The 14,655-nt window shown below is 41.7% G+C and overlaps 1 protein-coding gene across 1 annotated transcript in view; it reads right to left on the minus strand.

The window, feature by feature from the left end:
- SNTG2 (syntrophin gamma 2) overlaps positions 1 to 14,655 on the minus strand; it is a 1,262,328-nt gene that overhangs the window by 232,675 nt on the left and 1,014,998 nt on the right. The window contains exon 14 of the mRNA XM_078647499.1: positions 7,128 to 7,337. Within this exon, the coding sequence (XP_078503625.1) occupies positions 7,128 to 7,337 (210 nt within the window). The remainder of the gene's footprint in view (positions 1 to 7,127; positions 7,338 to 14,655) is intronic.

Here is a 14,655-nt window from a genome sequence, read left to right on the forward strand (position 1 = left end):
AGGTCACACAATTCTCTCAACCTGCATCCAGTCGCTTTCAGAAGGGTTCCTCGGCCCACTCACTTACTCTCACCTCCCAGGCCTGATCAGGGCGATACTACCTGGTAGCACAAAGTCGTCAGGCAAGGTGAGGAGAGCGCTGATGATTCGCTGCACTGAGGGCAAGACAACAAACAGAGCACTGCGTCAGAACACAACTACTTACCTGGCAAATAAACTTGAATTATCGGGTGGGAATTGTGCACCAAGAAGTTCAATGACTCTTTTGCTTAAACCACAAAAGTTAAAAAAGAAGAGACCCTTCAACCATGCCTTCCCCAGTCTTGCTCTGAGAATATGGAACACTCTCCTGCCAGAAATCAGACCAATCCACTCGACCTCTACTTTTAAAAAATAAGTCATAGACCTGCTCATGAATAGCTACATGTGACAATAGTACTGTAGCATCACAAACTGTCTGAAATGATATTACAGCCCTACCCTCCCTTATGTATGATGTAATCTGCATCTTCTTTACTGTGTATATGTCTATTTTTTGTCTTCAGTGTGCTTTTGCTGTATATGCGTAGTTCTCTATTATGTTTTCCTGCTCTAGCTCAACCAGAAAGCGGCATTGTGCAGTGCTCTGGTATCCTGCTGGGTCACGTTCACACTTCATAAAACTTTTCAAATAAAAATAAATAATAAATAAATAAAATAATACATTGGGTTGGTTCAAAGGGCTCCCCTTTGCACCACAGATGTTTTCCCTAAATGTCAGTCCTGTCTGCATGAGGCATTGGACTGCTGATCCTAATCTTTAGTGGGCCATGATCTGGCTTCCCCAGGCCAAGTGTGAAAACCTCACCCCCAATCTATCCAAGCAAGTCCTCAAATGGCAGAGGTCTGTCATTCCAATGGCATGCCCACTGTTTTATGACTGTCTTTTGGGAATGCACAGATCTGCTCCCAAGCCTCCTGTGTGGACTGGAGGCAAACTGAAATGCACACAAAAGAGTTTAGCACAGAGAAATGTCATCTTTCCAGAAGTGGCATTTCTAAGCTATAATTGACAAAATCTCATTTACGACAAGGGAGGATTTGCCATTGAGAATCCAATGATAGAAAACAACATGAGCCTGCTCCACTGTAAGCTACCATTGCAGCTTAAACTAATCTCAGCCATTTTTTCCATGTTAACCTATGGAGAGAGGAATACTCCTAGGTAGTGAAACACACATCAGGTGCTTCACTACATTGGCACGGAACACACATGTGTTCCTGCCCTGCCTTTCACCTATCACTTGCTCCACCCTCCCTTAGCTCACCCTAGCAAACATCATAGGTAGTGAAAACACACATGGTGGTTCTTTGCTACCTGGGCAGGTAACATACATATGTACATGCCCTGCCTTTCACCGATCATTTTCTCAAACCCCCCCTAGTGCTTACCTTAGGGGTGCTTTAGTGTTAGTGAAAGTCACCCTCAGCATTTGCAAATGACTAAAACAAGCCAACTTGAGCATAAGTGCAAATGAGCACGAACAGGCCTGCAAGGGCAGGCTTGAGACATGTTTAAAAACATCAGGTAAGCACAACTTCCTAACATGTATAAGAAGGTTGAGTGCACTTTCACACTGTATTCCAGTAGGTGTGTGCCCTGAGTCCTAAGGCCACACAAAGAGAATCAGCAAAACTCAGGAGGGAACAGCAAAAAGTTTAGGGAAACACTACTTCAAGAGTATCAAGTCTAAGAATAAGTCCCTAGTAAAGTGGTACTACAGGCACCTAGGGCATGTAAGTTACATTCTACTATGGAACATGCAGCTCTTATTGTACCACTGTACCACCTACTTCAATCACCCTTTAAAACATGTATCAGGATCCCCATTGTAGCCTGTATGTGCAGGGTTAAAACTGCTATTTGAACCTGGCAAAATGTACCTTTTGCTAGGTCTAAGCGTTCCTTTCTAATACTTATATGTCACCCCTAGGGTAGGACCCAAACAGCCAATAGGGCAGGGTACAGTGCATTTAAGAAGTTGGGCATGCATATTTAGTTTTCACCTACCCTGGTAGTGAAAAACTCCTACATTTGTTATCAACCACTGTGAGGTGTACTTCTCCCATAGAATTACATTGGGTTACCGTATTACATTTATTAAGTGATAGCTTTGTTAGGGAGCAGGTAGGAATGCCATGTTTGATGACTCTCTCTAATGGTAAAGTCAGACTTACCTAACTATTTGGTGCCTGCAGCCTGTAGACTGTAGTCTGAGTCCCATGACTAGGTGTAGTTGGCATTCGTTTATGCCTCCCAGAGAGCATCACAATGACTGACTTGTGCTAGTGGGAGTGCTGTCAACTACCATGCTTGCACTACAAAGGCACTGGCCCAGCACAATTCACAATAGCCAATTGTGCCCTGGGACAGACTGGAACCAGGGCAGGGAGGCAAGAAATTCCAGACACTTATGTAAGAGGAAAACAAGCTTTCCCCACTGGGGTCTGCCCTTCTATCTGCAAAGAAAGATAGGACCTCTACACTTCATCCCACGCTGCCGTCACTCTAAAACTAAGCTGACTGACCTGTTCTGAGTTACAGGGACACAGCAAGCTCTAGAGGTCTCCCTGCAACTGCTCAGATGACCTTCTGCACTGGACCTGAATGGAACTGCAACTGGAACAGCCTGAGCTCTGCTGGCCTCTGCTGGAATGAGTTCCTGATCCCCAAGAAGCGTTTCCCAGAGGTGGATCATTGGTGTGGCATAAGTTGAGCTCCTCTTTAAATAAAAAGAGAAATCATGAAGTTTGGCTGTTCGTAACCACAAACGAACCCGTTCATGCTGATTGCTGACACAAATCTCCAGTACACTGGACTCTTCATGCACAGTGACCGCCAACAACGTCCAGCATTGTGAGATCTGCACTTCGCACTACAGCATTGACAGCCCTTGATGACCACTAATACAAATTTCCAGCAGGGAACTTCTCCGATGCCTGACAGGATCTTTGTGCTACTGTCACAACCGTCCATGACTCTTGGCCTCTTCACTGTACTGTGACGACCATCCATGATGCTCCCCCTTCTTCCCATGGACTCCTCCATCGCAAATAGAAATCTTTGAGCCTCACTTTAGAGGGCAACATTTTTGGTGGGACTAACCTGTACCCTTTATCTGGCCTGCACTCCATCATGGCCAACCTGAACTTATGACTTTCACCCAGTCTTGCACAACTATATTAACAACGAGTGGTGCTTAATGCTTTTTGGCACTATACTTACCGTAAAACTTTGAAATTGCATATCTAATGATCTAGTGCATGGATTTTTGTTGTTTTGTTGTCAAATAATTTACTACATTTTACTCCACATTTGTAAATTGGAGTGGGGTTAATCTTGCGCTATATTGTCACTTATTACTGTTTGTGTGCTGCATAGTCATGACTGTTTTTGTGCCAAGCTACCAGGAGGTTAAGAAAAGGTTAATTTAGTGAGTTTGTTGTTCACCCAGACAAGAATTGTGGATGTTGCTTGAAAATGGCTCCTACCCCCCTCAGCCAACTCCCCAATTTCTCACAGTCCCCTTGTGTATCTTCTTATTCAGAATCATGAACTACTAAACCCTCAATGAATAGGCTGAGACTGAAAATAACATTAACTTGTCTAGCTGGCACCACTATTCTTGTGATCTCTGATTTTAAATAGAGTTGTTTTCTGTAGTCCTGTCCGTAACCCCAACTAGAGGACATGAAGAATATTAATGGAGTTTAGTTGACAGCTGTTTTCTTGAGGATTTTGGAGATTGTCGGCAGAAGATAAACAGTTTGTCAGGAACACCATTGCTTGAACTAAAAAAAACTCACCTAGAAGGAAGAAGATCTATTTTGCCCTTTACCCTCGGTGGTATTTGTGGCGCCTCCATTCCAAGCTGCTGTCACAAAGATTAATGTCTAAATCTGCCCACATGGACTTTTCAGAATCTCAAGATGGTGGCCGCCATTGCAACCTTTTTCAGCGTTGTAGTTCTTTGGTGATTCCTCGATCTGAAGTGTATCATTCTGCGGGCGCGCTCTGAATGCCGCGCACTTCAATTGGCTCTTCCAGTGAGTGAGCAGTGTCTCGCTATTGAGCTCTTTCTGACGAGATTTCTAGTTAGTTATAGCTTTTTCCCCTGATACTCCACCCCCTTTTTCCTGAGTGGGTGTGAAACTAGTGTCTCGTTTTGAAAAACACAAAATATCAACATCCTGAAGAGCTCCTGTGGAAGGTCACAGTAGGAAGCCATGCGGACCGTAAGAAAGAATCTTTCTCTTCATCGTGCTAATTGTGGGAGAAGAATATAACATTTCACATTATCTACGAACTCTCAGAGAATTTTGAAAATTAATCTTTTTTTGTTGAGACACTATCTTTTCTCAATAATTTCTGGTTCAATTGAAATCTCTCATCATTAAGCCTCTCTCCTACCTTTTTCCTTGAAGGAAGGTTAAAGCAACAGATAACATAAGAACTGAATAAGATTATCAACCAAACTTTTAGAGAGGGGCTAGCCTCCATTAAGCTTCAGGTGTGTGAGTGACAATAAGGAATAGAGATTAACCAGAACAGAAATGTATGTGAGGAAATGAGTAGAATTATTGTGATGCATTAATGTTTACACAGGTCTTGTTGTTTCTTACCAGATAGAATAATGAAATAGAATACTCACAAAATTCAAAAGTTACGGACAATCACAGGATCTGGAGGCGTTCTCTCTTTTTCTACCCACTTCCCCTTTCCCCCTTGTAAAAGAGTTGTCCAGGTTATTGATACAGTCTGGGCACTCAGCTCCAGAGGGGATTTGGGACCAAGCATCTGCACAAGTAGAATATTGGTTTGCCATGAGCCTCTGCCTTAACATGGTGTTATTGGTATAACTGAATATGTCTGAATAAACCATAACTCTCCACTTTGGAGGATGGCAATATTATGTATAGAATATTGTTTGGGGAGGAGTTGTTATCAAAACTGAAATATCATATAAAGTTTCTAGATGTGTCCAGGCTGGATTAGTCAGATAAGAGTTATTTACTATGTTCAGTTAGCAGACTATGTAAAAAATGGGTCCCTTGGTGTGAACTGCATCTTTTACCCATTGATGCAGTCCCACGGATTTTAGCTCTTTGATTCAGGGAAATTGATTGGAGTCTGTGGAGAAGTTTTACCCTGGGTTGCATTTTACAAACAGGAGATTGGTAGCCATTTCTACAAGTATGGAGCTGAAACTGATAACTTACATCTGAAACTGGAATGTATATTCTATAGTCGGTAGCAGATGAATACATGGATCCATTCCTGCTAGTTTTACATGAGTTACTGAGAGATCGGTTAATTCTGTGAGAGTTCCTTTGAAGTGTACTTTAGACTACATGTGGGATTTTGTAAGCATTGAAGTTATTTGTATATGAAAACCAGACCACCTTCTCCTTGGCTTTTTCTTTGCTCAGTCAGAAAAGGTATGTCCTCTGTCATTAGATCTGTAAGCCTGTTGGTGATAGTTAATTACACAATATCACAGTAATGGAAGACATAGGTACAGCTTTGTTCAGTCTTGAAAACATGGGGTTCAGTTTGAGTATGACTGCAGACTTCATATTGTAAAGGGAAGAAGGGTATTGGGAGGGAAAAAAAGTATGTTTATGGCCCAGTATGGTTGTATAGGAATGTGATGTGTAGAGAGGGGTGATTGGTGGAGTACTAGTGTGAACAATTGTAAGAAATATAGTATTTTAGTCACAGTCCTTACACTTTTTCTTTTCTGCTTTTGCCGGCTTTAAGACTGAATTCATTCTGTCATATACATAGGGCACATTTTGTATATTAGCTAAGTCATATCTAGAGTGTGCCTCGGAAGTCCACAAGGAGGCTGGTATTTTAAGTCCTGACTAACATATTTAAAAAAGAGCATGCTGCAATGAATAACCAAAACAAAGAAGATTGTATTCTGTATATAGCACATGTCTTTACAGTCATAAAGGTAAACATTTGTAAGATACTCAATCCCTTCATTTGAGAGTTTGGAGATCCTTACTTTTGCACTCACTCTAAAGTGGTAAATAAGAAAAAAGTGGAGATTTAACCAAGTTTTAGAAGTAAATCTATATGTGAGGAGACCCATTCCTGTAAATTTATCTTAGCAAATTGGCAAACATGTGACTCCTCCTATTCACAAGACTTTATTGTAAGTAGAGATGTGTTCAGTAGAGGTTAGTGTAGTTTACAATACAATAGCTCAGGAAGTCATACATAAGTGACCAATATTTTCAATATATACTTGAACCGTTTCTTTCCCCCAGTACCACCACCCAGATTCTCTCTGTTTTCTTTATTGTTAGGGTAGTTAATGTATTGAGTGTATTGTTACATCTTTTGATGTTTGTCTTGTCAAAGAACTGTTTGACACTAGTTGTTTCTTTCTACGTAAACTATTGTCAGTTTTCTTGTACTGTACCTGCTGAATATATGAAGCGCCATTAATTACTTCCTTTGTTGTCTTTAAACACTTCACTCTCAGGAGATGGTGGACTGGCGGGTATTTCATTTGGAACATTATTTGTATTCATATCTATCATTAAGGAGAAATTAATCTTAGGGGTCAAAATTGAGTAATCACATTCCTTATTAAATAAGGGAATCTTTGGCCATATGCAAAGAAGTTTGATTTCTTTAAAGACTCATAATTGTGTTAAGCCAATTCTTCTATTATATTATTGAATGTTACAAATTACATGTTCAATAATGCAACACGTACTGTGATGTTAATACTGATTCCATAATCACACAGTAGTATTTCTATAACATGGTAACATCGGTTTAGCATATGAACATTGGGAAAAAATTAAGCCCAGCACTCCAAATCACCAAGCTTTTATGGGAATGTCACTCGACTGCTACAATCCTCTGTTGGAAATTGCTTAGTGTGTTGACATCCCCTTTGTCTAATAGATAACAACAGTGGTGGTGCAACATAACACAAGGAGTGGTGTATAATGATCAGACTATCAAGCTCAACAGTAGGCAACTGCTACACAGAAAATGATGCAAAGACGAATATAAGCAAAAGGAGACCAAACCAAATTATACATGTTTAACTTTCTACACCTACCCCTGTTCTTTGGACTTCCTTGAATATTGCACTATGGAATGATTTTTCCCAAACTGCCAGCTCGCTGCCCAGTTCGATACTGAAATAATGACTTTTGCCATGTCCAGTCATGACACTGAAGCAATATGGTCTTTTGTCTTCTAGCTCATAGTCCTGCTGAAGATTTAAATATACATTTGCTTGAAGCCAGCTTTCCTCAGCCAGGCACACCTGAAAAACATTCTTTAAAAGAAAACTTAATTAGCACTTGATTTTAAAACACACATGTAGTCTGTAAGAAGAGTAAGTGGAACACAGTGCCATTTTTTTTGTCAGCCAACATAAATACTTGTTAATATTTTACATTTGATAACAACCATATAAATTGCATTCAAATTTCTGCAAGCTTCTCAATTAGCATATGTTAAACAAGCTTAAATATATGGCATAATTTTGCATTTATAATGGCATGAATGTACATATATATATATATATATATATATATATATATAACCAGAAACTTCCTCCCAGAAAGAACGAAGCAGGACCCAGAGGGGAACAGGTAAAGCAGACTTTATTGCTCTTTGGTCAGTTCAAGTGGCGGCAAATGCATTTCAGCGAAAAGTACTTTCTTCAGTGCCCAACACCCGATGCAATCCTTCTGATCTGTTTTCTCCTGCTGCCTTGAAGATATATGGCGTAGGTCCACTCCTCCCCCAATCAATGCTGCACACCTGTGGATGTTCGTCGAAATGGCCCGAACTACCACTCCCAGGATGCACCATGTTGACAGCAACCCGGGCCGGTGTAAATGGGGGGAGTATGAAGTTGATTATCTGCTGCGGCTTTGTAGGCAGGACCCAATGATGGCAAAAACTGTCCTTCGAACACCAAGCCTGCTCTCGAGCCCCCTCTAAAAACACCACAGCCCCCATGCCATCGAGTCCATAGAGTAGGGACAAAAATGCGGGGAGCAAAGTGCCCAACCACATATATATATATATATATTTTTTTTTTCTCCAACACATTCGTCGGTTTCAACGAAAGTAGACGGCACTCGTGGGCTGTAATTAAAAAACGTAATTTTTAATGGCAGACCCCCTGCCCCCAAGACAACAGACGCGTTTCACCAATTAGGCTTCCTCAGTGTCAACCCGTGAAAACAAACAGGCACCATTTTATCCCCACCTCCCCATCAACATAGACAGAGGACTGGAGCGCCAAGTTCATAACGGCGGCCATACTTCAATGTGCAAACATTGCCAGCAGTGAAATTACAACTCAATGTACATGGGGAACGGTGTCAGAAAAGTGCACGTGCAGTTAAAAACATATTCTTCGTACCACCACAAGTACATGATGTTATTGTATATAAAACGCATGTATCTCCAAAAAGAAGGTAGCAAGAAAAGGAAATAATCATTATACAAATTCTGATAACGGTATCCACCTCAGTACAATTCATTTACTATGTGTATCAAAGTACGCAATTAACGTGGATATAAGCACTATTTACAACTATAATAATTATCTCATATTGTCAGTTTCATTTACAGAGCCCATGTTTATCATTGCTTGGCTTCTATAAAGAAGTGCTACCTCTATCTTGAATGGTATCTAAATGGATAACATGTCAACATTGCTTAAGCATTTAAATGGGCAGTCGTGGTGGTACAAGTCATTATAGATCATTATAATTTTATCAGACATTATTGATCATACCCCTTGCGTTTGCTTGTCATTCTCTTTTGGTTATCTCGCCCTGTATGGGCAACTATGACCTTATTTGATGGATCACCTACTGCTGATTACAAGAGAAGTTCGAAGGTGTAATGAATCTATCTCTTATTGCATTTACCTGCTAGTACTCCCTTGATTTCTTAGATGGTACTAGCTGTCACTGGACAACCTAATTCCATTCAGTATTTGGACCATGATGTTATTCGAGGTGTACCCACAGTTCCTCGTCATTATTCAGACCCCTCGGCTGCATAGTCTGGAGATCAATGATGTATTTGGACTCCAGTGCCCTAAGGGATCTGATTTTGTCTCCACCTTGCTCCCTCTTCTCAAGTTGGTCAATGAGGAAAAAAGTTAATAGATCCCTATTGCTTTTATGGTGGGTTTCGAAGTGGCGTGCCACAGGGTAGTTTTTATCTTTGTTTGTTATGGCACGCATGTGCTCCAGGATGCGCTTTTTTGCTGCATTAATGGTACTCCCTATATATCTCTTGGAGCATGGGCAGACCAGGCAGTAGATGACAAATTCAGAATTGCAGTTCAAGAATTTCCTAATCCTCCTGGTCGGCTGTGGGTCATTGGGCCTTCCCTCGTATTGGGTCCGCTTTTTGCTGTGTTTGCAAGCTTTACAGTGCATGCACGGGAAAAAGCCTGAGATAGGTTGTGTTTTCGATGTTCTCACAGTATCCTCAAAGTGACTATTGGTTAGATGATCGCTGAGGGACTGACAACGTCCATAAGTTACTGATGGTTTCAAAGGTAACTTATTTCTTAAGACTATGTCTGTTTTGAGGATATGCCAGTTTTTATTTAGGATCTGGACCACTTCGTTTGATCTCATGTTGTAAGTGGTGATCATTCTAGTCACTGTCTCCGGATCTGGGGTCTTCGATTTATTTTTATTTTTCAGGAGATCCCTCCTATTTATACGGTCTACTCTGATCGCAGCATCCAATAGAGACGCTGTTGAATACCCTCTGGCTTTGAAGCGTTCTATGGCTGCTTGTTTTGCTTCCGAAAAGTCAACTGCATCGGAACAATTCCTTTTCAAGCGCAATAATTCACCAAAGGGAATATTAGCTTTCATGCTCCTAGGATGATGGCTGGCCGCATGCAAAAGGGTATTCCCTGCTGTGGGCTTACGATAAAGTTTGGTATTAAGGGATCTTCCTACTATGAAGACCTTCAGGTCCAGATAGTGTACGGACTTGTCACTGATGGTGCTCGTGAATCTTAAATTGAGACTGTTGTCATTGTGCGCCGCCACGAACTCCTCAGCCGAGGCTCGATCGCCGCGCCAAATGACAAACAAGTCGTCAATATATCTGGTCCAGATCATTATATTGTCTAACCAAAAAAAAATATATATATATATATATATCACAAACAACTCCTCCCGAAGAAAAGAGATGAGGCCCAAGTGAGGATGCAAGGGGGTCTTTTATTTTCAGCGTGAACCAAGGAGAACTGCACAGATAGCCAGGCGTATGCATTTCGGCTCCTGCCTCTTCAGCGCCCGTAGTGCAAATGAGATGAGGGAAAAAATGTCCGGATATAAATATCCCACCCTCTTCTCATTACTGGTAAGCCGCTCCGCCCCCAAGTGAAAAAATTCCAACACCTGCGGTATTTGTGGCGCCCTCGATGTCATGCCGCCTACATGTCCCAAGATGCAATACTGACAGCATTCTTGAAGATGGGGCTGAGTGAGCGTGCTGGTTAGCAACTCCAATCCAACACCATAAAAACACAAAGTCCCCCAAGTCCTCACGCCCGCACCAACCTCCAAATCCACAGGAGTCCATCTATGCGGGGGCTCGGCAACAGTGTGCTTTGCCCAGCGTGCAGCTAATAGCTGCAACACCGCGGCAATCTTGTCCCGTGTGAGGAGGTGGGCCCAGGTCATCCAGTTACCTGGAAAAAGTAGCAAATCCACCGGAGTGGGGGACCAATTGTACCTGGGCCAGCTTGTGGTGTGGTGGCCTCATGTGCGCGATACTGGTCACTCGCGCTGACAATTCACAAACAACTCCTCCCGAAGAAAAGAGATGAGGCCCAAGTGAGGATGCAAGGGGGTCTTTTATTTTCAGCGTGAACCAAGGAGAACTGCACAGATAGCCAGGCGTATGCATTTCGGCTCCTGCCTCTTCACTGAAAAAAACATAGGATTCAGGGGCATTATAGTTAGTTGGACATTTCACTCGTACAAAACCATAGAAATTCCTCCATTATAGTTAGTTCAGCTAACTATAACTCGCACGACCGCAATGCACTGCTGATGACGTTACATATTACATCACTCATGTCATGGTCAGTGACATCACTCATGACATCACTGATGACATTTCAAATGAAATCACTGATGAGATCACTGATGCCATCATCCAGTGAATGTGTGTTTTTCTGCAAATTAAATATGTTTTATATATGTATATCTCAAGGTCGAAGGAAGAATAAATGGGTATATAGGTGTCTAAATGGATGATTTTTTTGTTGAAAAATTGATTGTATAACTGACTGTTTAAGTGTATCTTAGTGAATAATGTTTAAATATATAAATATCTGGATCAGTCTCTCACTTTCAGGCACATGCATCAAAGGATTTTGCTATCGCAAACGATGCGAATCGCAAAAATCGGCCGTTTGCGATCGCAAAATCTGCTTTTGGAATGCATGAAGGGTGAAGGCCCTCGCAATTTGAGAATTCGCAAATATTTGCGAATTCTCAAATTGCGATTGCATTTAAGGAATCGCATTCTGCGATTCCTTTAATGCAATGCATGCAACTTTAAAAAATTGCGATTTCGCAATTAGGGGGAGCAAATTACCATGATGTTGAACCTCATGGTAATTTGCGAAAACTTTGAAAAATGCGCTTTTGTGCATTTTTCAAAGTTTCATGTTATGCACACACATGCCCTTAGGGCATGTGTGTGCACAACATATGTGCACAGATTGATTTCAGGGGTGCAACAGGGTGTCCTTTGGACACCCCTGCACCCTTGAAATAGCATTCTAAATTTGCGATTCGCTAATTGCTAATAGCAAAATGAGAATGTCTTCCCATTCATTCCTATGGGCCTGTAGGCCCATAGCCCAATTTGCGAGTCGCAATTAAGGAATATTAAGAAATCGCAATTTTTTCAGCGATTTCTTGATGCATTGCATTTTGCGATTCCTTAATTGCAATTCCTTATTTTTCGCAATTAAGGAATCGCAAAAAGCAATATTGATGCATGTGCCTGTTTGTGTATAAGTGGCTGCAGGGGTTGTGAGTAGCTACATGAGGGTCTATATAGGTTATTAGTTGTTTTTTTTTGAGTATCAGTATGAGTGTCTGAGTGTATGATTTGGTGGGGGGTATTACGTAGTGCATAGATGCATGAATGAGTGACTCATTGTTTGTATTTGTTGAAGATAGCATATGTGCAGGACTGTATGGATGGATGAGTGTGTGTATGGGTGTGTTAGTGAATGAATGACTATCTCAATAGTGTCTTTATGAGTAACTACTTATGTTTTAAACTAGTATATGTGAGTATTGGTGGATATAAGTGAGTATATGTGAGAGTGAGAGATTGGAAGAGTTCCTGTATCCATTAGTATGTGTTTCTATAAGTAATTGCTTAAGAGAGTAAGTATGTGTAATTTTCTGTAGCAGTAAGTGTGGTGGTGTCTGTATAATTGTATATGCAATTTAATGGATGTTTTATACTTTGTTTGCATGTGTGACTATGTGTGTGAGTAACTCTATGGATGAGTGTCTGTGTGTAATAGGATGTATAGGTGTATGAGTACATATGATGAGTGAGTACATGTATGAATGACTGTATAGGACTTTTGGTGAATGAGTGGATGTGTGTGTAGATCTTGGACTTACTGAATAGGTGTGTTGTAACTGTTATTGGTATCTCCATTGTTAAGAAAATATCAGTTTCTATTTTTGAGTGTATGTATCAAAGGTTGTATTAGTGTGAAAGAAGGTCTGCCACTCTATTGTAAGGATGATGCCACCAGTGATGTCATCAGTGATGTCATTTGAGATGTCATCAGTGATGTCATGAGTGATGTCACTGACCATGTCATGGGTGATGTAATATGTGTTGTCATCAGCAGTGCATTGCGGGCACACGAGTTATAGTTAGCTGAACTAGCTCTAACGGGGGAAGTTCTATGGTTTTGTACGAGTGAAATGTCCAACTAACTATAACGCCCCTGAAACCTATGGTTTTTTCAGTGAATTTCTAAGGTGATTTTAAATACTAATTTGTAACTATAACGTGCCAGAAACCTATGGTTTTTTAAGTACATTTCTAAGGTTTTTTAAATGCTGGTTTCTAACTATTCCTACAGAGGTAGGACATGTGAAGAAAGAAGAAAAAATGCACAGAAAGAAGCAGAAGAAATGCAGAAAGAAGCAACATAAGTCCTCAAAAACGAAGAAAAGTGCAGGAAGAAGCAAGACATGTGCAGAAAGAACCAACAAAGGAGCAGAAAGAGTCCTTGTTACAAAATCATCCTGTGCCCACAACTTTTTCAGACGGGCACTAGTGTTAACTGACTCTGACTAACCAGGCCTAGAGCCAGTGGTATGCTAAAAGACACTTAGAATACAGTGAAAACACCTACAAACATTAGGGAACACTATGCGTTGGGATACCCCTGTGATTAGCATGACCTCCTCTGTAAGCCCCTAGTATATAATAGGGCAGGGGGATTGAAAATACCTCTTAAAATGCGCCACGGGGTGCATTTGCACACTGGTGAAGGGAAGGGAAGGGCCTGAAATGACATGTGTGCAAACACACTCTGTGGCCGTTTTAATTTGGGAGATTAAGTCCCCTTGAATCCTGAGGGTCCCTAGGGTCCAAAAAGCCCACTAGGTACCTCCAGTAAGCGCCACAGAGCTGTGTTGCAGAGAGGTGTATAAGGGGCGTGGCCTCTGAACATATCTCTGCAACGCAGCTCCCTGGAGCATACTGGAGGTATCTGGTAGGCTAGTTGGACCCTAGGGACCCTCAGTATTGAAGGGGAATTAATTCCCCAACTTACAACTTGCCAGGGGGTGTGTTTGCACAGTGGTCAATGAAGGAGTGGGGCCTGAGGTGACATGTGTGCAAACACGCCCTGTGGCGCTCTTCAAGCCTGAGGGTCCCTCGGGGACAACTAGCCCACCAGGTACCTCCAGTATGCGCCAGGGAGCTGCATTGCAGAGAGGTGTTCAGAGGCCACTCCCTTTTTCCAACACTCTGCAAAGCAGCTCTGTAGTGCTTATTGGAGGTACCTGGTGGGCTAGTTGGCCCCATGGGGACCTCAGGATTGAAGAGGAATTAATTCCCCAACTTAAAACGCGCTACAGGGCGCATTTTTAGTTGGGGGATTAATTCTCCACAAGATGGCTTCCAACACTTCCTGGTTTGGTGTGTTGACAGCCAATAAGCATAAAGCTCATGATCGGGAGGGTGCGCGGATCCTGTGCGGCCATAGATATCTAAACTTTTTTAATTTTGATTTTGTCAGCAACTACTGAACAGATTTACACCATTTAACAAAGAGGGATCTTTCTGAACCAAGGGCTACCTTTTTGCCATATTTGGTGTAATTCCGTTCAGCAGTTCGGGCTGTAGCCGTGTCTAATGATTCCTATGGGAAATTGCATGGGGAAAACACGTTTGGGACCCCCCTTTTTTCTCAGCCCCCCCTACACAAATCACCCCGAAACTTTCAAGAGGAGCGGACCAGAGTAGGCCACGAGTTTTGAAAATTTAACAAAGATTGGTCAACCGGTGCTAAAGTTATTGGGAATAGA

Source organism: Lissotriton helveticus, chromosome 6 (assembly GCF_964261635.1).
Source record: "Lissotriton helveticus chromosome 6, aLisHel1.1, whole genome shotgun sequence".
In the NCBI taxonomy this organism is placed as follows: Eukaryota; Metazoa; Chordata; class Amphibia; order Caudata; family Salamandridae; genus Lissotriton; species Lissotriton helveticus.